The sequence below is a fragment of the Colobus angolensis genome, unplaced genomic scaffold, assembly GCF_000951035.1.
Source record: "Colobus angolensis palliatus isolate OR3802 unplaced genomic scaffold, Cang.pa_1.0 Scaffold134, whole genome shotgun sequence".
Taxonomy (NCBI): Eukaryota; Metazoa; Chordata; class Mammalia; order Primates; family Cercopithecidae; genus Colobus; species Colobus angolensis.
In genome coordinates, this window is record NW_012114422.1 from 3492505 (window position 1) to 3516310 (window position 23806).

The 23806-nt window shown below is 44.0% G+C and overlaps 1 protein-coding gene across 2 annotated transcripts in view; it reads left to right on the forward strand.

Annotated features, from left to right (window-relative positions):
- Positions 1 to 23806, forward strand: part of RASGRF2 (Ras protein-specific guanine nucleotide-releasing factor 2) — a 280870-nt gene that overhangs the window by 229329 nt on the left and 27735 nt on the right. For both annotated transcript variants that reach the window (XR_001000901.1, XM_011934344.1), the window contains exons 18-19: positions 1283 to 1389; positions 22485 to 22597. Coding sequence is in view for 1 of the 2 variants with exons in the window: in XM_011934344.1 (XP_011789734.1) it covers positions 1283 to 1389; positions 22485 to 22597 (220 nt within the window). In the remaining variant the exon portion in view is untranslated. The remainder of the gene's footprint in view (positions 1 to 1282; positions 1390 to 22484; positions 22598 to 23806) is intronic.

Consider the following 23806-nt stretch of genomic DNA (forward strand, 5'->3'; position numbering starts at 1 on the left):
GGGGTTTCACTGTGTTAGCCAGAATGGTCTCGATCTCCTGACCTTGTGATCCGCCCACCTCGGCCTCCCAAAGTACTGGGATTACAGGCGTGAGCCACCGCGCCCAACCTAGACAACTCTTTCAAAAAGTTTGCCACTGAAGTTATATAAGGCTTTAATTGATGTTTAAAGGAAATGTGATTTCACTGTGATTGGAAGGCAGAATGTTTTAAAACAGAGTGTCAGTGGAAAAATATTAAAATGGTTTCTTGATAATGAAAAGGTAGCCAAGATAGAGACATTAGCCAGCACAGAGAAGACTCAAAGACAGTGAACCAAGACTGAATTGTAATCATAGCTAATCATAGCTAACATTGCTAATCATAGCTAACATTTATTGCACACAGTCTCACTGCTGTGCAAGTGCCATTTTAGATGTTTAACATGTATTAAAAGTCTTAATCCCACAACAGCTCTATGAGGTAGGTACGCTTATTATCTCATGAGGAACATGGGAAGCTGGTCACCAGAGAGGCGACGTAACTTGCCAGGGTGGGAGAACAGTGATTTGAGAGCAGGCAGTCTGGTTGTGGAATCCATGGGGTTTTTGTAAATTTCCTTCTTAATTGACAAATAATAATTGTAGATATTATATTCTTATGGGGTACGATGTGATGCTTTCATATAGGTTTATGTTGTGGAATGATCAAACCAAACCAACAGATCTATCACCTGGCATATTTACTATTTGTGTGTGTGTATGGTGAAAACATTTAAAATCTACTCTTGTAGTATTTTTTAAATACACATTCTTAGCAGTGATGCTATACTGCTTCTCAGTACAGGGATACACAGTAAAGTATTTGAATCATCCATGAGCCAACATATGGCCTAATCCATCTACAGATATTGAAAATGTTATTGGTTGTGCAGTTACTTTGAGGCAAAAGTATTAATTAATGCTGACTCAAATACTTGGTTAAAATTCCTTCTTGGCTTTGTATTACAGAGCAAGACAGGCATAAATGGAGGTGTCAGGAGAGCAGCTTGAGCTTTAATCAGTGGCCTTCAATAAATACGTGCTCATTACTTATTTAATTGCACCTGTAACTGCACGAGGGCCTCGCTGCTGAGAGTGTAATAGGTGAGCGGAGTTCACAACAGTCTGAAGCCACGCGCACCTCTCTGCCAAGAAGTGTCGTCTGTGGGTTTCGTTAACCAATGTCCTAAAATATATGACCTTTTCCAGGTCCCAGGGGAGTGGCTTTAACTGCAACACGTGTGTGTTTCTTTTCCTCCTAAGGCTTTAACAACACTGAGAGAACATGTGATAAAGAGTTTATCATACGGAGAACGGCTACCAACCGAGTACTGAACGTCCTCCGTCACTGGGTCTCAAAGCACGCACAGGTATGTCAGTGCCCTCATTAATTACTTACAAGGATTTTTAAAAAATCATCTTTTTAAGCCGTGACACATGTAAAACACCTCCCGATTCTTTGGAGTTCAGTGTGAAACCTTGACACTGGAACTTAGGAAGGGAAGAAATAGGCTAGGCATGCAGATCAAAGCAGACACACGTGGCTTGCCAACATCCACTGTTTCAGATCTGCAAATGACATGACACAGTGACACGGGGCTCCCCTGCCCCCGCATCTTCTGAGGAAACAGCACTCGCCCATGGGCACCTGAGCCACAGCAAGGCCACTGTACTGTGCCACCTACCCTGGGAGCACCTTTCACAGGGTCTTCTCTGTAAGTGGAGTTGTGCTTGAGAGGCTGCCAGCTGCAGTGGTACCCTGCCCCCCACCCAACTAGACGCAAACCTCACAGTGCCCCCTGGAAGTAAATAACACTCTGGGGTCTGGTCAGGGAGTGCTTTCCGGGCCTGATTCTGGAGATATTTTGCCTCACGCCCTTTGATGTTTTGGTTCCCAATGCTGTTTTTAAATTGTGTTACACTGACAGGCACCCACTTGTTATCTGTTTATGTGTTCTCAGTGCACGTTTGTGGAATTTATTCCCCTTTCACAAAAAAAGTCAGGTGCCACTTTGCCCCCCTGATGTGATGCATGCATAATGCTTTTCTTACCCACTGCCACATAGCAGGCAGGCCCTCCTGGACACCACCTGCCTGGCACCCTGCAAGGAGAGTTTGAGAGAGAGAATGGGCCCTGCCTCACAGCAGAACATGTGCAGCGTATATTAAAAGAAATAGAATCAAATTTGTCAGTCTGCTAATGAGAATCATGTGTTACAAATGGCACTCCCAGGGGGAGGTAGTCCCAGGTCTTTATTATTAGGTTGGTGCCAAAGTAATTGCAGTTTTTGCCACTATATTCACAGAGGCCATCACGTGTCTGCTGTATGGTCCTCAGTAATGACAGTCTATTCAATAGGGTCACCATGAGGGCAGGCTCCTGAAACCTTCGTGGTAAGAGAATTTACTAATTAGGAAAAGTGGCATTTAAGCCTCACCACAAGTAAGCCCATAAAAAATCTTAAATATTAATTAAAATAAAGTAGTAAACATAGCATACTAAATAATGTAAACATTCCATCTTACACATCTTAAATTAAAAAAAATTTAATCCTATATGATTCAGATTCCAAGAACCATCCTTAGCACATGAGAAATGTCTAGTCTCTTTTCCCCGTAGTCCCAGTGAGCTGCTGGTAAATCCATTTTGCCACAATGCAGATAAAACAGCATAATGAGTTTTAGTATTTACAATTTTTCCACTGTGTCATGGTCCATCTTATTCTTCTCTGATTTTTTTTCTCAAAAATCTTGACATTTAGTTCCTGGGGCCCACAGTGGCTTCCAAGATGCAACGTAGCTTCGATCAACAAGGCTGAGCTGGTTCTCTCCCCTGGCCTCAGCTCCCCTCCTCCCTTCCAAATCTTCTTCCCAGAGCCCTCCAGCCTTGCTTCCCTATCCACCTTACTTCCCTTTTCTCAATCCCCAGTGCCCTCTTTTCCTAATTATCTCAAACAGGAATCCCTCCCAATCCATATAAAATTTTTACAGTAGCTACAAAAGTACCACAAAGCAAATGACAGTATGCTGGGAGTTTTTTATTTTTTGGTAAAGAAAATTCATAGATGGGGAGAGATTAGTGTACAGAAGCCCTCATTTACAATAGTTTTACAGTAAGCTTTGCCACCTGATTTGGCAGCTGAATTGTTTATACAGTTCAGATGCTTTGCGACCTGAGTGACTGCAGCTGTGCTTATACATAAGCAAGCTTGTCCATCTCCAATTCCAGTTAGAGGGATCCCAGCTCCTCAGACTCTCCCTCCAGCAGGGGCATAGGTGAGTGACATAAGTAGCTCAGGGATCCAGTCTTCTCTTCTGACCTCACCACTGGGTAAAATACACACCCTGGCTATTTCATTCACTGATGTGCCCAAGGAAGTTCTTGCCACAAGGTCTCTCCTTACCTGCCCTGCATGCGTGAGTGGGCCTCACGGCTCTGTGGCGGGTTATCAATGCCCTGGTGTAACCTCGTCATGTGCATCTCCTGTCACCTTCCTCATCCTCTCTGTGTAAGTACATAACCATGTGCAGGACATTTCTGTGAAATTTCCGCTTATTGAGAATTGTTTTAGGGCATTTTTTTTTTCTTTTTTGCTGGCTTGAGTGTCCAGATTCCCTTTCTTCCTTTTACTGACTCACTTATGGCTGCCTGGTAATCATCTGGCCTCCACGTTGGACGGTTTGCACAAGTCAAGGCAGGCTGTTGGTGATGGATTGGTGAATGGTTCAAATAGAGCTGCTCTCAGCTCACGGTCTCGGGGCCTCATTGTGTTCATAGTGCCTCCTCTCACTAACTGTGGGCCTAGCCTGGGCCATTTCATTCAGAAGATGTGAAGGTGGCCCTGGCTTCATGGAGCCTAAGCAAGCTGACTGGTATGGTGCTTTAAGAGTAACAGCCCATCTTGGTATCTTTATCCAAGTTTATCTGCAGGTCTTTACTCTCCCAAGGCAGCATCTAGCTGTAGATGGGACTGCTGGTCTGAAACCCTGGGCCATAATCCAACTGTCAACCAACCCTCACCCTTATTGTCTTTAGTTTTCACCTCACAAAGTGAAGGGCTTGGATAAGATGATTTGTAGTTATCTGATTCACTTTGTACTAGTCGAGTCCATTTAAGGAAGAATATAGCATTATTGTGGCAACCTGATTATTTTGAATCAGTAGCTTTTAAAAAATGAGTAGGAAGTTGTACTCATCTCAAAACTACAGCTAAGCATGGTAACAATTACATTTTTTCTCACATGGCTACCCAGAGAGGCCACTTCGATTTCTAGACACAGAAAAGCTGTAGATCTTCATCAACCAAGCTGTAGATTCACCCACAAATAATCTAGAGAATCAAGGCTACCACAGAGTATTAGACATCATGTATTTATTTCTCATTTCTCATCAAAGGTAACTAATATTGGCAGATACTACCCTGAACTTTATTCAGGAGAAGTAAAGGTTGCAGAAGTGTGGGGGTAGGAGTTGGTTCTCCAGAGAAATAAGAATGCCCCAGGATGTCACCTCCTAACTCTACCCCGTGTGGTGCTAGGATAGCATTTCTTCTCCTGGAGGCTTCTAGTTTTTTCTTTAGTTAGTATTTGGGGAGGCTAGGATGTTCCATTTTTAGGGGGTTTTTTAAATCTTCATATGTGAATACCTTCTGGGGCCTATTGCTCCTCATTTTGTTATACCTTCTCACTCATTTGTTGCCTTTTAAGCTGAAAGTGAAGCCACAGGCCCAAGTTCGGCTTCTCCCATGTGCCTTGTCTATCGATCAGCAGCCCAGAGTCAGGGGACCAGTGTTGTTACTCCAGCTCTGCCACTGTAGCCCCTGTGGGACCCCAAGCTGGTCTCTCCACCTCTTCGGGTGTTAGTTTCCTCTTCTGAAAATGAGAATAACCATCCCTGCTTTACCTCTCCCAAGGATGTGATGAAGTTAAAGGTGATGTTGAATTAAGCCTAAAGCATGATATTGATATGTGTGATGAAATCCCTTTCAGCTGTGGACAGGAGAGATGCACATTTCACCACCCTATAACCAGCCTGTAAGCTCCTTGCTTGTCTCATTCATCTTTGTGTCTCCTTTCACATAGTAATGCAATGCTGAACACATGGCAGATGCCCAGTAAATACTTGTCAAATTGAGCTTATAGTTCAATGTTTCCATTGTTCATTCTCTCCTGGAGGTCATTTTCTAGCCTTTAAAGTTTCCAAAGTCAGCCCAGACAGAGACTATAACCACTAATGGGTCAGAAATCAGGGCTGTGTGTTTAGGCAGTCTAAGTAAAGGAAGCGTTTTCATCAGAGGTCTACGTGCGTCTTGAGCATCTCCTGCTGGGAGACCTTACATATCATTTACACAATTCCCAGGTCCCTGCAGGTGTCAGAGCTGTAGTACTATTAACCAAATGCTCCCGTGATTGCTTTTGTCCTCTGTGCACAGACAGATGGCTGGAGGCTGACTATAAACATTTCAGATCTCTGCACAAGCCTCTGTAGAAGGCCTTTCATGTACGATCTATGGCGATTTTGGTTTTCCTCAATCATCGTATTGACCAACCAATTCTGAAGAGATGCTCTGTCCATTTATTGGAGGAATTTCACAGACCATGAGCGATGCTGGTAAAAGAGCTGCAGCTGTGTCTGCAGGTTACCGCTAGCTCCATCAGGCTCTGGGTCCTATGTGAATGACAAGTGGCCGAGAATGAAACAGTCATGTATTTTCTTAATTGTAGGCTTAGGGGAATGTTTTTAAAACATGAGATCAGACAAAAATGACCTACCTACATAAAAATCTCCTCCCCAAAGGAGTTTACAGAGGAACACTGCTACTCCTTTTTCTGTTTTCTCACCTCCTTGATTCATTCACTAATAAGAATTGGGCACCAGAATGTTCCAGACATTGGGATAGGTGTGGGGGTGAACAAGATCCATGCAGTCTCTGACCTCAAGGGGCTTCCAGCCGTTGGGAAAAGCCACTGGGAAAATGCCCACTAACAGTCAATGGACTGAACGTAATTATGTGTGTGGCCAGCTGTTAAATTGAATTCTTCAGATTGTTTCTGACATTCAGGCAGAGGACCAAAGGCACAGGGGCAGGTACAATAGGTAGCAGCAACAGCCTGCATGGCCTTAATGGAGTGGCTAGGCCACCTAAGCAAAACCAGCTAAGAGCTCGTGAAATCAATCCTGCTAGCAGTTGTGATCACCCACCTGTGGGAAGTTGAGGCAGGGGAGGTCAAGGAGAGGGCAATTTCCAGAGACAGCCATCTGTATCAGTTCCCTACCACCATGGGGAAGGCAGGGTGATGCCTCCTTTTCACTTCCAGCCACATGAGAAACGTTTCAAGGAAACCACCCAGCTGGCCTCCCCTGTTAAGGTGAAAGGTGCTCGCTGGGCAAAGTGAAGAGTGGTGGATGCTAGGAGTGAGCTGCATTCATATGTGTTTCAGTGAACCAGGTGGGTCCATGGGGAGTATGGCCCCCAATCTGGATGGCCCTGGATCCTGCCCAAGAGGACGTCCTGGAGGGGTGATGCGTAGACAGACGCTGGGTGAAGCAAACCACTGGCAGCCCAGGGCCTGGGGGAGTTGAAAGTGACTCACAGGAGGGCAGACATTGCCAGGGTCAGGGGAGCTGGCCCTAAGTCTCTCACAGAGAGGTCTCCAAAGTCTCACCAAGGCCCACACAGGAAAAGCTGGCCACTGGCCACTGCCCGCCTGCCACATCTAGAGAGAGAGCCAGGACTGGGCTCCCCCTGCACTATCACACTAAATTATTGTTTTCCCCTGGTGAGCTGCAGGACCGGAAGCAATAGCCCGCCAGTGGAGAGGTGGTGGGGACATCCGAAAGGGTCTCCTATGCAGGCCACTAGGCTGGAAGCAGCCCACGCCAAGGCTGGAGGGAGGCTGGACTGAGGTTTTGAAGAATATACTGGACTGGACATTTTGACTGTTGAAATGACACCGTTCTTGTAACTAAAAAGTACTGAAAGACTTTGGTGCCTGCCCAGAACTTCATGCCAGGTGGGGAAGGATAGACTATCAACTGGTTTACTGGGACTGGCAAGAAGCAGTAATGCTGTTTGATGATTCCATCATTACTTATGATACAGGGAGTCTAGGGTCCCTTGGGAGAGCAATTTCACAAAATCTATCAAAATAGCTCAGCTGTTATATTTCTAACTCGCTCCAGTTCTCTCACATTCATTTTATGGTGAACAAAGAGACACATATTTAGCTAATAATGAATAACTTGGGTTTACATTTCCGTTGACATGCTTTTTGGCATTTTTATTGAAATATCACATACCGCATATAAAGGACACTAAACTTCAGTGTGTAGGTCAGTGACTTTCTGCCTGTGTAGACGCCCATATAACTGCCACCCAGGTCAAGACCTGGGACATTGCCAGCGCCTGAGGGGGGCCCCCCCAAGTCTCTGCTCCTCTTCCTGAGTGTTACCCTGTGCTCTGTTAGTTTTAGTATTTACATTTAGCATTGCTTACGGTATGTTTTACATATATACACTCATTTCCCATTATAAGAAGGTTGTATATATACTTTATCCTATAAACACAGACACACACGCGCACACACACAAAACAGAGTCCTTATCACTCTCGTGAAAATATACACTAACACTTTCATAACACAATTAACAAATAAATATAGTCTGAGGTAGAAGACAGGAATTAGCGGATCTCACAACCCTACTCTAGTCACTCATAACAGCTGAGGTGAGAGTTTTTACATCTCCAAAAATCACAGTAGGAGTTCAACTCAGTCCTGATGTGTCTTTGTAGCAGAGATCTCAGAGCTGGGGAACTTCGAATCCTGTTGGAGCTGTGAAGTTAGGGTGATAGTGATGGAAATCCCTGCTCCGGCACTTACTGGCTTTTCTGAGCAAACTATTTGGCTCCTCCAGGCCTCCAGTTCTTCATCTGTAGAAATGGAGATTAATGCCACTTTTTCCTCTGTGGGAGGGTGAGGATTATGTGAGTTAAAACATACAGAGTAGCCATTACAGATGGAGGCTCAAAGCACTGCGGATGCTGCTCTTGATAGAGATAACCGTGTGAAAGCGGCATCTGGTCCAAACCCAGACCTTCAAGCAGGCCAAATGCTGTTACCCCCATGTGACCAGTGAACCACGTAAGTCTCAAAGGGGTCCAGTCAGCATTGTCCAGGTAAACTTGCTGTGATGGTGGAAATGTTCTATATCATGGTGCCCAGTACAGCAGCCTCTAGCCACATGCCACTAATTGATCACTTGGAATGTAGCTAGCGTGGCTAAAAAGCTGGAGTTTTAGTGTTATTTAATTGAATTAAATGTTAATAGTCACAGGTGACTAATGGTTACAGTATAAACAGCACAGTTGTAGACCACTCAAAAGCTGGAAACAGACCCAGCTGTCAAAATTCCTTCCAGTCTCCCACAGTGCCCCATTCCTCTGAAACAAGAACCCGACCAGGTGGTCTCCACGATGGCTCCAGCAATGAGTCTGCTTAAGGGGGCACACCTGTGTTAGGTTTGTGGCAAGGAAAGCTAAAACCTTTGCGTATCCTCAGAGTCAGTGTTATCTCAGAGAAGACAATGGCTCTTTCCCAGTAAAGGACAACCAGTGAGCATCCGTCTGCCCCACAGAGTTCAGGTTTTGGGGCTGCAGTCGCAGGTCTGAGGTACAGTGGAGACTCTGACTCGTTAAGGTGGAAAAGTGCGTGCCGGTGTGATGGCCTCTACTTAGTGCCTTCAAGGTCTCAGGGGTCAGATTTCCCAAAATGTGAGTGGACACACTTTGTCTCTTCCGTTTCTTATTTTGACAGATGGCAGGGGCCCCTTCTAAATTTTTTTTGTTTATTATCTGGCATTGCCTAGTGAAACACAAAACTCAGTGTTGAATTAGAGCACTGAGTTGAGGTTTGTTCATTGTTCCAAATCTGAAATGGAAGTTGGGCCAGGACAAACACAGCACAGAATTTTCGGTGTGGGCGGGAGAACGAGAAGCGAAAGAAACAACCGGCTATTGAGCAGGCAGCTGCTGTCACCTCTCCTGACGCTCCTGGCCTGCTGCTGTCACCTCTCCTGATGGCACCTGGCCTGCTTCCAGCCCTGCCCTCCTCGTCCATCTGGGCTGGTGCCAGTCAGCCACAGGGTACTTTTCCATCACACTCCCAGCCCAGTCTCTGCCCTTAAAGAGCAGATCTTCTCTTCCATTTGCAAGGCAATCTCAGCCTATGGGGCCCTGACCTTTGAGCTCTTCGCAGGAGAAAGATGCCTCTGCTCTGAATGGCGCTTCTTGTCCCCACTTCCTGAAGAAGTTCAAGACTTTATAAGCCCCTTTCCCTGAGCCTTCACCATGGCTGGATGAGACTTCCAGTGGAAAAGTGTGTCACTAGGACTCTGAACAAGGAAGAGGAAGCATTGAATTGCATAGAAGTCATCTATCTAGGAGCAGCTGAAGTTTGGTATCGGTTTAGTTATGATACGGGGCACATGATCTTTTATCGGTGACTTGAAAACCTGATTCTTAGCATGAAGGTAGTTTCCTCTGTGAGGACGGATTCTGAATGACAGAAACCCAATTTAAAAAAATAACATACTGTATCACTTACTTTATGTCAGACACTGTTTTGTTTTCAAATATTAAGTCACCTACCGTGACTCCACTCATTTGAGGGAGAGGAGGTCGATATTGTTATTACCACTGCTTTACAGGTGCAGAAATGGAAGCTCAGACTGAACCATTTCCCTGAGGTTCCACCGATAGCAAATGGCAGCAGCAGGTTTCAGTCCGCACCGTCTGGCTGCACCATTTTTGCCGGGAACCCCCAATCTCGCAGCCTTTCCATCTTGCAGGCCAACTGTTGAGATGTAGACCGCTCAAAATGTGAAACATAAAAACCCGCTTCTGACTCAGGACAGCGAGAATAGCACATGTCAACACTGCCAATGCTTTCCCTGTTTCTCAATCTTTCTTTAGGAGAGTTACTTTTGACCCTGAGTCTATTTTGTGTTGCTTAAATGATTTGTACTTGCTAAAGGCTGGTACAGGGAAGAGTGCTGTGCCTCTGCTGACAACCACTGCAGCACCTTCCAGGCTGAGATGGTGACAGTAGCCACTCTTGCCGGCCTCCCTAGGCCACCTGCCTGCAGGAGGTACAGTTAGAGATGCCTGCGGTGAAGGGCCAGGAAACCCCCACTGTTCTTGAAGCCTCAAGACCCCAGACATCCCACCTTGACAAGTGGGTGAGATGCTGCCCACTGCTCAGGGGCCACAGAGTGCCACAAGGCTCCTGGGCATGTCCCCAGCTGATAAAATTTAGCCTCAATGTGAGATGCTAGCAGCAATGAAATGTTTTTAAATGACTAATGAGCTGTCTACTGCTTCAACCTTGCAAATGGTGTTTTTTGGTTTTTTTGTTGTTTTTGCATGTGTGTTTCTTTTTTTTGTTTTTGTTTTTTTTTCCAGAGATGGGGTCTTGTTCTGTCACCCAGGCTGGAGGACAGTGGTGCCATTGTAGCTCACTATAGTCTTTACCTACCCCTTGCCTCAAGTGATCCCTCCACTGCCGCCTCCCAAAGTGCTGGGTTTATAGGCATGAGCCACTGTGCCCAGCCACAAATGATTTTACACAATCACCATGCCAGAGGATAATTGATGGCCTATATACTTTTTTCTTTTTTTTTTTTTTGAGACAGAGTCTCACTCTTTCTCCAGGCTGGAATGCAGTGGCACGATCTTGTTCACTGCAACCTACACCTCCCAGGTTCAAGCGATCCTCCTGGCTCAGCCTCCCAAGTAGCTGGGGTTACAGGCATGTGCCACCACGCCAAGCTAATTTTTTTGTATTTTTAGTAGAGATGGGGTTTCACCATATTGACCAGGCTGGTCTCGAACTCCTGACCTTGTGATCCACTTGCCTCAACCTCCCAAAGTGCTGGGATTACAGGCGTGAGCCACTGCGCCTGACATACTTTTTATGTTGGTCTCACCCTTTTATTATTCTTCAGCACCCATTCACTTCTAGCTGTCGACACACTGTCAGCCTCTGCGTATCTCAGCCAAGAGATCTGAAACATCCACCAGGCACACACCAGTGTTTGTTCACAAACAGATTTGCCATGACAGCAGCCGAAATGAAGTAGAGAATGCTCCATTTAATTTAAATAGTCCAGCAACTTCAGTTCCTTTTGGGTTCTTCTGATTGCCTGGACACATAGGCTGACCCTTATCTTTATGGCAGTGCTGGGTCCTGCTGTGATCTTTTACTGACCACTGCCCTCTCTCTCTCCCCTCAGAACAGATGCCTTAGGCGTCACATTTCACTTTAGTTCTTCAGAGATTCCTGGGTCAAAAAGGTCTCAGATGAGGAGAGAAACCTGGAAACTTGCACACTAGTTTGGATTCCATTGTTAGCTTGCTAGTTTCCACATTTGTAAAACTGGCAAAATTATCTGTGTGGAGTTATAATGCACAAATGAATTATTTGTCATATCTCTCTGGAAAATATGAAATGTACGAAACTATTATCTGATAAGTATGAATTTTCTTTTATTTAATTCCAAAGATAGATTTTTATTCTCTCTTTTTCTCTGGTCCAGGCAAACAACCAACCAAGTAAGAAAATCCTAGTTCCTTGAACTACTTACCAAAGTTTTTTCTTATCTTTTATACATCCCTATTGTTATCCTTTAAACTCTCCTTACAGTGAGACATTTACAGCAGGATTTATTAAGCTAGCATAAGCTAGATTTAAGCTTTTAGGAAGCGTGTCTTCAGTGGCACTGATTTTCCATTTTCATTAGCTGCTGAAACAGAAACGTTTTCCCCATTGAACTAGTGCGATTCCTTAACTCTTTGTGGATGGATTTCGTTGATGGAATTTTATGTACTTCGATAGCTTCTTATCCCTGTTGTAAGAGTTTTCTGATGCAAGTGCCACAGAGAGCCCTTATTTTTCCTCATTTGTCTCCCACTCTTGTAATCACTCTTGGACCTCGGAAGCATTTCTGAAGACTGTGGCATGCAATCCTCAGCATGGGGAACGATGATCCTGACATCACCTGGTCCTTGTTTGATCCAACCAGGCCTGGACCAGTGCTCTCCATCACTTCAGAGCTACCTCAGGATGTCAAGAGCTGACTTAACAATTGTGTATCAACTGGTTCTCAGGGCCCCACGGCTCTGCCTTGCCTGTTGCCTTTCTCTTTGTGTTCCTCTCCTCTCCACTCTGCTCTCAGATGTCACTAACTTACATCTCCTAATCTCTTTGCATAAAGTCTCTCCTTGGGTGAATGTCAAAGATGCTACTTCCTGTAACTCGGAGTGCATCTTCTCCTTGGGGAAGGAAGGATGCACCCACCAGCTTTCTTTATCAGTCTTTTTCCCTCCTATGGATCAGGGTAAAAACAAAAGTATAACTAATAGACTACTTTCTAGTTATATTAGAATTAAAGATAATTTTATTGGCAAGGGGCATTATTTAACTAAGAAAGTTGAATACAGTTTTAAATATCAGCAATTAAAGGATGCCCTTCCAGACTTTTCTTTTTCCCTCTGGTCTTTGTCATTTTCTTGAAAACGACAATCCATATAAATTTACCACCTACTTAATGGAAAACACAGCATCCAGAAAAAAAAAAAAAAAAAGATTCTCTCTTTTTCTGGTAAATGCTTTTTAAACTGACTGATTCCCTTTTGGGGCATAAAGATGTAAGCTTGGAAGTGATCTGATTCTGGGGCTGTGGGGCAGTATTTAAAGATTCCTGTGTGCACAGCTGTTCAGAACTAGGGGCTGAATTTTAGCAAGTCATTCAAATGAAGAATCATTTGTCAGCAAATGATCAAATAAATAGTTTTCTAGATAGTTTTTTCCTTCTCACTGAATGAGTGTCATTCATTGCCATTTGCCTCTTCCCAGTTATTTTTGTTCTAACATATCTTCCACATTTTCACTGTGCCTTCTCCCAGGAGCCTCCCACTTCGCATCTGCTAAACTAATTTCCCAAACCACCAGTTTAAAACTTAGGTAGCTTGTTACCACTTGTCTCAAAGTCAAGTATTCTCCCCCATGGACTTTTATGCATTCATTCAACAAACGTTTGAGGGCTGACCAGGAGCAGGGCACAGAGCTTACCACTTTTGGGTTTAACTGTCTGTGGGTTTTACCACCTGAAATATAAGTCCCTAGATGATTGTCAGGCATATATTTTCTCTACATTCTGTTCCTCTTTGAAGATTCAAGAACCTGATGAATTGTTAATGACTAGTAAGTGTTGAACGTGTATTGGAAAGTTTAGAATTACTGCCGTATTGCTTTGTAGGGTTTAATTCCAAACTTACTGCCCTTCCTTATGTTTTTCTATTAGAATGTTCATTTTCACCGTGTGAACAATGAGGCTTTTAAAATATTTTTGTAGTTAGGCAATGGAAAATGCCAGAAAACCCCGTCCTTTCACTTTTCCAGTGAGAAGCCCTGATTCAGAGTCCCTGTTGCCCCAAGGTAGCGCCCACGCAGGAAGGCCAGGGGTGGTGGCCGGTGGGCAAGGTGAGCAGGTACCCTGCAGAGCCTCCCATCCCAGGTTTTAGCCAGCACAATCTCCCCTAGAATAGGGTTTCAACGTTAAAGTTTTGAATAAGGTTTCCTCTCCTCAGAAGAGCTGAAAAGCACCTTGTTTTAGGAGGTTGTCTCCAGTTCATGAACATGAGGAATGCAAACCTGTGTACCCCAGACCTGTCAAGGCTGATTTGCATATATCATGTTCATTCGATACCTTTGCCTCAGCTTCCCACTTTACAAACTGGCCCGAATCTAACCTAACGCTACACCACAATTTAAATTCTTCATCTTGTGTCGTCAGAGAAGACAGAAAACCGTAGTATGCTTTTCATTTTCTTGAAAATCATTAAGTTAACCCCCCACCTCTTATTTCTGAGCTCAACACATCCTGAGTCCTTCTTTATAAGCTCTTTGTTCCAGATTTTAAAATTATTTGTGTGATTTTAATCCACTCTGCAGTATTTCCACTTTCCTTTTAAAACCTCTGGCCACCATCAGGAATATACTGTACTTATTACACTGAGAAAATTGCTCTCATAATTCTCTTTAGCCTCAAACTGCATTTATTGAATCAGATTTTCCCAATGTCCTAGAGTTCCCTTGGCCATGTATAGTAAATTACTAATTACTACCCTGCTCTCCTGCAAGAATGAATATCATGCCTAAGCTATCAACAGGGATTCGTTTTAAAGTGCCAGAAAATCTGATTTATTGCTTTGCAGATGATTTTTCTGGTATATGATCTAGCCTTATTAATGCAAACTAGTTTATTCAGACTGGAAACCTTGGTTTTCAGATCCCTGTCTCAAATGGTCATCAGTGAAGGGAAATAGTTCCAGGCTCAGCGACTATTTGACATTTCAGCCTACCCTTCCCCAAGCCAGCAGCCACTAATTCACTGATAGGTGCTCTTTTCTTTTCTTTTCTTTTTTTTAGATGGGAGTCTCGCTCTGTCACCCAGGCTGGAGTGCAATGGCACGATCTCGGCTCAGTGCAACCTCCACCTCCTGGGTTCAAGTGATTCTCCTGCCTCAGCCTCCTGAGTAGCTGGGATTACAGATGCCCACCACCATGCCTGGCTAATTTTTGTATGTTTTAATAGAGACGAGGTTTCAACATGTTGGTCAGGCTGGTCTTGAACACCTGACCTCAGGTAGATCCACCCGCCTCAGCCTCCCAAAGTGGTGGGATTACTGGCATGAGCCACCGTGCCAGGCCCAATAGTTGCTTTTTCTCAAGAGGCTGAGTGGTTACAGCAGTTAAAAACTCAGGCTTTAGCCAAGAGTTTAGCCTGGATCTAAGTCCTGGGCCTGCCACTTGCTAACTGTGTGACCTTGGATAAGATATCTAGATTTTCTGTACCTGGACTTCCCCACATGCAAAATGGAAATCATAATAGTAACTATGTTGCAGGATTGCTATTGATGATTAAATGAGATAATAAAGTAGTTAAAATGTGGCCCGGTGTGGCAGCTCACATCTGTAATCCCAGCATTTCGGGAGGCCAAGGCAGGTGGATTGCTTGAGCCCAGGAGTTGGAGACCAGCCTGGGCAGCAAAGAGAGAGCCCCATCTCTAAAAAATATTTTAAAAATTAGCTGGGCATGGTAGCATGTGCCTGTAGTCCCAGCTACTTGGGAGGCCGAGGTGGGGGGAATCCCTTGAGCCCAGGAGGTTGAGACTGCAGTGAGCCATGATCATGCCATTGTACTCCAGCCTGGGTGACAGAGTGAGACCCTGTCTCAAAAAAAAATTACCTAGTATGGGGCAATCTCTCATTGTCTTACTTATAATTACTTTAGGAGGTTTTTTTTTTTTTTTTTCCAACCGATCCAGGGAAAATGCTGATTTTCCTAATTGTTTATGAACATGTTGAGTAAAGTCAATACAATTTTGGTAAAATAGACTCATCTCACAACAGAATCTCTCCCTTGGAGGATTCTGACATCATCAGTGGACAATGTTTTGCTCCTAAGGATGTGCTGGGGGCCACACTTCATCCTTCGACAGTTTTTGTCTTGTTCCTGGCCCGAACTATCCCCTTTTTGCAGGTAGTTTCCGGACCTGCGTTTCCAGGCCCAGCCTCTCCTAAGGGTCAGTAGGGCGTCCCCAAGGGGGGCCCTTGCAGATGGGCGCCCTCCTCAAGCTTCTCCCAGTTTCTTTGGTTAATATTTCTTTCATGTGCAAACCCACCCAGAAGTCTGCTGCTCCGCCTCCACTGCAGAGCCTTGTTTGTTGAGTTGCTCAGTAATTCTTTTTGAAGGAACAAGAGCTATGGGCTCCTTTTCAGAGAATGAAATATAAACGTCTTGCATTTTCCGAGTGCTCCACCTTTGAGAGCAGGGCGGTTTCTTTGTTCGAAGCCTCTGTCTCCGCATCCCTGCTTCAGGAATTGGAAAACAAAAACTAAATTAGATGCTGTTGCTTTGATAACTTCAATAAGTACCTCGGAGTCTCTTGGGTGCCATGGATTCGCTCTCCTGGCGCAGAAAGCGTGCGGCTTTGTGTCCTAAACACGGGCAGGCGACGTCCCTCCTCCAGGCCTGCGGGCTCCACCCAGGGGCCCGCGCCAGGGCCAATGCCGACCCGGGAGCGCCATCTTGTGGGCACCTCGATTGCTGCCTGCAAGAAGGCACTCGGGTAAGTCTTATTCCACCGTTTCAGGACTTGGGGAAATGTAGCCAAAAATTAAATGCTGGACAATTACAACTTGGCTGTCAGCCAGACATTAGCAATCATTTATCTCTGGATTTAAATAGGGCAAATGTCTTTTTGCTGCTTTAGATTTCTTTTTATTGAGCAGCAGCTACCGTATTTTCAACAGGGACTTTTCAATGACCAATTCTGTATTTTACATGCATTTGTAAAAAATAAAATCATCCATTCTAGGTAGTACATCAGAAGATCTAGATTTCTTTTACTTTTTGAGAGTTTTTTTAATGACTTTTTTTTTTTGGTAGATAAACAAAGGTAATGTAAAGTCTTGCTACTCAAAATATGGACCCCAGACCAGCAACATCAATATCACCCCGGAGGTTGTTGGAAACGCAGAGTCCTTATCCCTGTTCCAAATCCCCTGAATCAGAATCTAATTTTAGCCACAACCCCTAGTGACCCCTGTCCACATGACAGTTTGAGAAGGGCAAGTATAAAAGACTATGAAGGAGTCAGAAGGACTGGTGTTCTTGTCCCAGCCCCTCCATCTCCCCATGCTTCTCATCTCAGCCCATGCGATCACCTCTCTTCAGCCTCTGTGGCCCATATGTGACAAGAGACCCTGAGATTATGGTTCCTGTCTTGTCTGATGCTGGGTCAGCTGAGGAAGAATTAAAATTATATACATGGCCGGCCACCATGGCTCACGCCTGTAACCGCAGCACTTTGGGAGGCCAAGGAGGGCAGATCATTTGAGGTCAGGAGTTCAAGACCAGCCTGGCCAACATGGCGAAACCCCATCTCTACAAAAAATACAAAAATTAGCTAGACGTGGTGGTGTGCACCTGTAGTCACAGCTACTTGGGAGGCTGAGGTATGAGAATCCATTGAACCTGGGAGCCAGAGGCTACAGTGAGCCCAGATTGTGCCACACTCCAGCCTGAGCAATAGAGTGAGACTCTGTCTCAAAAACAAACAAACAACAGTAACAAATTATATACTAAAGGTCACTTTGTACATTGTCAAAACCTGTGCAAATGTAAGTGAAAATTATGGATGGCAAAAATTCTTCCACTTCCTACTCCGTTACCAGAGATTCTGCTTTGCATTATATCAGAGTCTGATTTATATCATCAGCAGCAAAGCAACTATTCAACTGCGACCATTTGTCATGCTTCAAATAGTGTCTTGGCAGATTTCATTAAGTCTTTCAAAGGTCCCTCTCAGGCCAGTCGTCCCAGAGTTCACAATAAGAAAATTACAATATGTTTTTCTTAACAAGACCTTTCACACACTTGGATGCTGGGGCCCCAGAAGCGTTCTGCCCCATTGAGCCCAGTACGGGGCACAGTAGTTACTCACTAATGCCAGCTGATTAAACCACTAATTGACCCTCAACACAGTCTAAACAGTAACCTGATACCCTTCACACTAATCGTGTGTTTATGGTAATCAGATTATTTGCATCATTAGAGACCTGACATAGCTACATGAAGACTTGGTTGTCTCACTAATATATATATATATAATAGTCATTAAGGATAAATAAAGTCCTGATGGCTGAGAATGTGGTGCACACAGATTGACGAAGGGGAGAGCATTAACTGTTTACAAACATCCCTTTACCTTGAAATGAGGGAGGGAGTGGAACCGAAGGAAAGAACACTGGCAAACTATTACTGTCTTCTCTTTACATACATTTAAAAAAAATTAATAGCGAGAAGGTGTTTGGCAATAAATAGGTGAAATTTTAGGAAAACTTCATCTGAAGCCATATATTGAGGAGATGTTGACATCTGTGTTGCTCCTGGGCCCCAGTGGCTCTTGTTTCTGAAGAATTGGGACTATGGTCAAACAGTGAAAAGTAAAGTGTTGGGAATAATTTATGACACCATTTGTCACCAAACTGAGGTAAAAAAATACTAAATTCAAATTATATTAGATTTGCATTGTCTACAATTTTTGAAATTATGATCTTGTTAATTGTTTTTACCAAATATAGTAAAATCTTGCTGTTTTCTTTTTATCTGATTTGTTGCAATTAACAGTGTTCTCTCCAATCATTTAAAAGGATTCAGAATGTCAGTGCTTCATAATTGCTTTCCTTAAAATTAAAATGTAATTACAATAAGTAACTTTATATGGTGGAAAATAAACACTCATGTCTGTACATACAAAGATATAGTATCGAGTAAGATCATCAAAAGCAGGACTTTGCAGTGTTCAGTTCATCTCCGAATACCTAAAAATTCCTCTCTGCTGCCTGTACATGTTTCATAAGGATACATCTAATTTTTTTTTTTTTTTTTTTTTTTTTTGAGGCAGAGTCTCGCTCTGTCGCTTTTTTTTTTTTTTTTTTAGATTTAAAATTAAAATGTAATTACAATAAGTAACTTTATATGGTGGAAAATAAACACTCATGTCTGTACATATAAAGATATAGTATCGAGTAAGATCATCAAAAGCAGGACTTTGCAGTGTTCAGTTCATCTCTGAATACCTAAAAATTCCTCTCTGCTGCCTGTACATGTTTCATAAGGATACATCTAATTTTTTTTTTTTTTTTTTTTTTTTTGAGGCAGAGTCTCGCTCTGTCGCCCAGGCTGGAGTGCAGTGGCACGATCTCGGCTCACTGCAAACTCCACCTCCCAGGTTCACGCCATTCTCCTGCCTCAGCCTCCTGAGTAGCTGGGACTACAGGCGCCCACCACCACGCCCGGCTAATTTTTTGACATTTTTAGTAGAGACGGGGTTTCACCGTGTTAGCCAGGATGGTCTCGATCTCCTGACCTTGTGATCCACCCACCTCGGCCTCCCAAAGTGCTGGGATTACAGGCTTGAGCCACCACGCCCGGCCACATTTAATTAAAGAATGTAAGAGACACAGTTCTACCTTTTTGTTCTTTTTTTCCCAACATTTACCTTGAAAATTTTCAAATTGAGAGAAAAATTGCCAGCATAAAAGAAAGTACACTGATACACATCCCTCAGTAATCATTCCCATGTTTAACATGTATTCTCTCTCTCTCCCCACTCCCTCTAAGAACAAAAACCTGTTCTTTTAAAAAAAGTTGCATTTTTATTTTAGTTCGGGGGGTACATGTGCAGGTTTTGTGTGGTGCTAAGATTCGGGCTTTATTGATCTCATCACCCAGATAGTGAACATAGTATACAAGAGGAAGTTTTTCAGCCCTGGCCCCACCTCCCTCCCTCCTTTTGGAGTCCCCAGTGTTTACTGTTGCCATCTTTATGTCCACGTGAACCGAAGATTTAGCTCCCACTTATAAGTGAAAACATGTGATATTTGGTTTTCTGTTTCTGCATCAGTTTGCTTAGGATAATGACCTCTAGCTTCATCCACGTTGCTTTAAAGAACACGATTTCTTTTTTCCTTTTTTTTTTTTTTTTTTTTTTTTTGAGGCAGAGTCTCGCTCTGTCGCCCAGGCTGGAGTGCAGTGGTACAATCTCAGCTCACTGCAAGCTCCACCTCCTGGGTTCATGCCATTCTCCTGCCTCAGCCTCCCGAGTAGCTGGGACTACAGGCGCCCGCCACCACACCCGGCTGATTTTTTGTATTTTTAGCAGAGACGGGGTTTCACTGTGTTAGCCAGGATGGTCTCGATCTCCTTACCTCGTGATCCACCCGCCTCAGCCTCCCAAAGTGCTGGGACTGCAGGTGTGAGCCACCGTGCCTGGCCCATGATTTCATTTTTTATGGCTGCATAGTGTTCCATGATGTATGTATACCACATTTTCTTTATCTAATGCACCGTTGATGGGCACCTAGGTTGATTCTGTGTCTTTGCTATTATGAACAGTGCTGCAATGAACATGCAAGTATATGTCTCTTTTTGGTAGAGCAATTTATTTTCCTTTGGGTATATACCCAGGGATTGCTGAGTCAAATGGTAGTTCTATTTTTACTTCTTTGAGACATCTCCAAACTGCTTTCCGCAGGGACTGAACTAATTTGCATTCCCACCAGTAGTGTATACGTGAGGAACCTGCTCATACATAGCCAACAGTAAAATGATCAAATTCAGGGAAATCTACCATTGGCAGAATGCTCTCTACCAGTGCACAGTCCTGATTCCATTTTAGGCAGTTGTCATAGTAATGCCCTTTTAAAGCATTCCCCTCTTGACTCCAGGTTCAAAGCTTGCATTTAGCTGTTGTCCCTTTGGTGTCCTTTGAGCTGGAAGAGTTCCTCAGTGTGTCTCTGTTGTTTATGACACTGACATTTCTGAAGAGTACAGGCCAATGATTCTTTAAAATTAGACCAATATTATGCATTTTAGGCAGAAAAACTAAGGACGTATTACATTGTAGATCATTACATTAGTAGATATATGATGTTGGTTTCTTCCATCATAGGGGATGGTAACTTTGATTGCTTGGGGTAAGGTGACATCTGCCAGATTCTCCCTTTGTGATTAATAAGTAATCTGTGACGTGTACTCTGACACTTTTAATTCTGTTCTCTAATACACTTCATTCAACTATTTTAGCATTCATTCATGATCCTTGCCTGAGTCAGTGATTACTGCTTTGGTTGAAAATGGTGATTTTTGGCCAGGTGCAGTGGCTCATGCCTGTGTGGTGGCTCCCAGCACTTTGGGAGGCCAAGGCAGTCAGATGACTTGAGGTTAGGAGTTTGAGACCAGCCTGACCAACATGGTGAAACCCTGTCTACTAAAAATACAAAAATTAGCAAGGTGTGGTGGCACGCACATGTAATCCCAGCTGCTCAGGAGGCTGAGGCAGGAGAATCGCTTGAACCCAGGAAGCGGAGGTTGCAGTGAGCCGAGATCACGTCACTGCACTCCAGCCTGGGCGACAGAGTGAGACTCCATCTCAAAAAAAAAAAAAAAAAGAAAAGAAAATTGTGATTTTCTAATTCCTTTGTTTCTTTGCATCTACTATTTGGAATTCTACTACAAAGAATAGCTTTAGGCTGGGTGCAGTGGCTCATGCTTGTAATCCCATCACTTCAGGAGGCTGAGACAGAAGGGTCACTTGAGCCCAGGAGCTTGAGACCAGCCTGAGCAACATGGCAAGACCCTGTCTCTACAAAAAAATTAAAAATTAGCTGGGCGTGGTGGCACACAGCTGTAGTCCCAGCTACTTGGGCGGCTGAGGTGGGAGACCACTTGAGCCCGGGAATTTGAGGCTGCAGTGAGCTGTGATCACACCACTGCACTCCAGCCTGGGTGACAGAGAGAGGGAGACCCTGTGATTGAAAAAAAAGAAGAATAGTTTTATTTTCTACCTTTAAAAAATCTGGCTTTGTGAGCATCAATATCAATAAGGACTTACAGGTTCTTCTTATTAAACTGGTTATTGCTCATTACTCTTATTATTCATTTTGATGCTCATATTGTCCCAACTGTCCCCAGTGGGTGCCTCTTCAATCTCACTTCTATGTTCATTCAACGTGGCCCCATTAGTCTGTATCATTCTTTAGCTCTTAGCATATCTATATTGATGTAGATATAGATATTGATAGCCTTAGCATATTTTCATTCAAGTTTGCTCAAATGACAGATTTTATTCTTGCAGCAAATATTTTTTGAGATACCGATATGTCACAGTTACTGATCTTACTCATCATCCAGAAAAAAGCCAGGCAATTAAATTGGCCCTTGCAATGTAATACAGAGAGTTGACAGCTGTGAGTTACGTGTGCCATGGGTGCACAAAGAAAAGCTCCCAATCCCACTGGGTGAATGAAGAAAGACTCCAGGGAGAGTGCATATCATCTCCTAGGCCCCAAAAATGAATAGAAATAAATGTGTGGAGGCGGCATAGTGTTCCAGGCTATGGGAAGCACATATCTCTTGAGGAACTGAAGGCATTTGTTAAGTCTAGGACAGTGTGAGTGTGTTGGGGGCATGGTATGTGTTGCAGGCCACAGGGATGCAAGCAGTGTGAGAGAAGAGGCTGGAGGGGTGGGCCAGGGCCTTGTAAGCTCTTTTAAGAACCCTTCCCAGTGGCCGTCCCTAGAGGCAGTTGTTCTCAACACTGATTGCACATTTATACCCCCTGGGGAGCCATGGGGGAGCCTGTCAGAAATACCAATAACAGACCCCCATTCCAAACCAAGTAAATCAGGACCCTAGGTGTGGCGTGGGACTCCAGAGTCCATACATTTCAATTTCCATACCTAGCTTCTAGAGAGTTTATCATGGAGAATGGTGTCATGTGTCACAGAGATAACCCTTTCAAAACTAAAATTTAAAAAGATTTATTTTGTTTTATAGGATTTTGAACTCAACAATGAATTAAAGATGAATGTCCTAAATTTGCTAGAAGAAGTTTTGCGAGACCCAGACCTTCTTCCCCAAGAAAGGAAAGCCACTGCAAATATCCTCAGGTGAAGGCAACTGAAGATGCCGACTGGATGACATTGGTTGATTCTTGTTATGTTCATAGAAAATAAGAGCCTAGCAAACCAGAGGAATAAATCTTAGAATCCTGGGGACAGTGGGGCCTATGTTCTCAGCAGTAAAGCGTTATGTATCATCTTCTCTTTCCTGGGGGCAATGTGGGGTCTGCTGTCTCAGGAAGACTTGGGACAGCGTGGTATAACTCATGTGGAGTGCAATTGCCATTATCCATGGAGGCAGACAGCGGTTTACCGTAGAACCAACAGTTAAAGAAAGGAACCCTTGAGGAGCCCCTCCTGCGAGTCCAGCAGGCATCAAAGAGAAATGATGTTTCCTCATGTGGGTTATTGTAAGCTTGTGTGTGTGAGGGTGGTAGTGTCTGTAGGAGTCTCATGCACCTAAATTGTGGATGGGACATCACAGAGTAGTTATGAATTTTCTTTGGCTCATTTCACTGGTCCCGACCAACTTTTCTACAGCTTGTCAGTTTAGGATTTCCACATCATGTAGGTGGTATAATTGTGGGGGATTGTCTAAGGTAGGACTCCGCACTTCTATGTGATCAAGTCTTCAACTTTGGGCATAGTGCTAGAGATTTGTGTCCATAGTTGTTGCACCCAGTATCCAAGTGGGTAACAAGCTTTCTTATAGCTTCTTGAACTGGTGGGTGGATTTTTTTCTTGTCCACTCTATGTGGAAAGGGCGGCCATTGCTGGCTTTGTGCAGACATTTCAGGTGCAGCTTCCCAGCTCACTCATAACTATGTCCTCTGTCCTTGCATGGGGATGGGAAGCCCAGCATCTCTCTGCAGGGTCTGGTACTTCTTTACCACTCTGATTTCTAGTTCCCTCTTCATTTACAACCTCTAGAAATGACCCTTCCTTTCCTGGAAGCTTGGCTGCATTGTCTCCTTGTTACATGCTATCCAGAATGCTTGTGTCATCCACAGGCAGTCTATTTTAGCTCAGTCCATGTTTCTGCAAGTCCTTCCTGAAGCAGCAACACCAGATGTTGGTTTGTGATGTGTTAGCAACTGGCCTGTAAGTCTTTCTTAGCCCCCATTAGCTGAAGATCCCATAGCCGGACCATTCTTTGGTGAAGGGACTTTTATGGGTAGAATTGTATCTCCCTACCCCCTAAAAGATATATTGAAGTCCCAGCCTCCCATACCTCAAAATGGACCTCATTTGGAAATA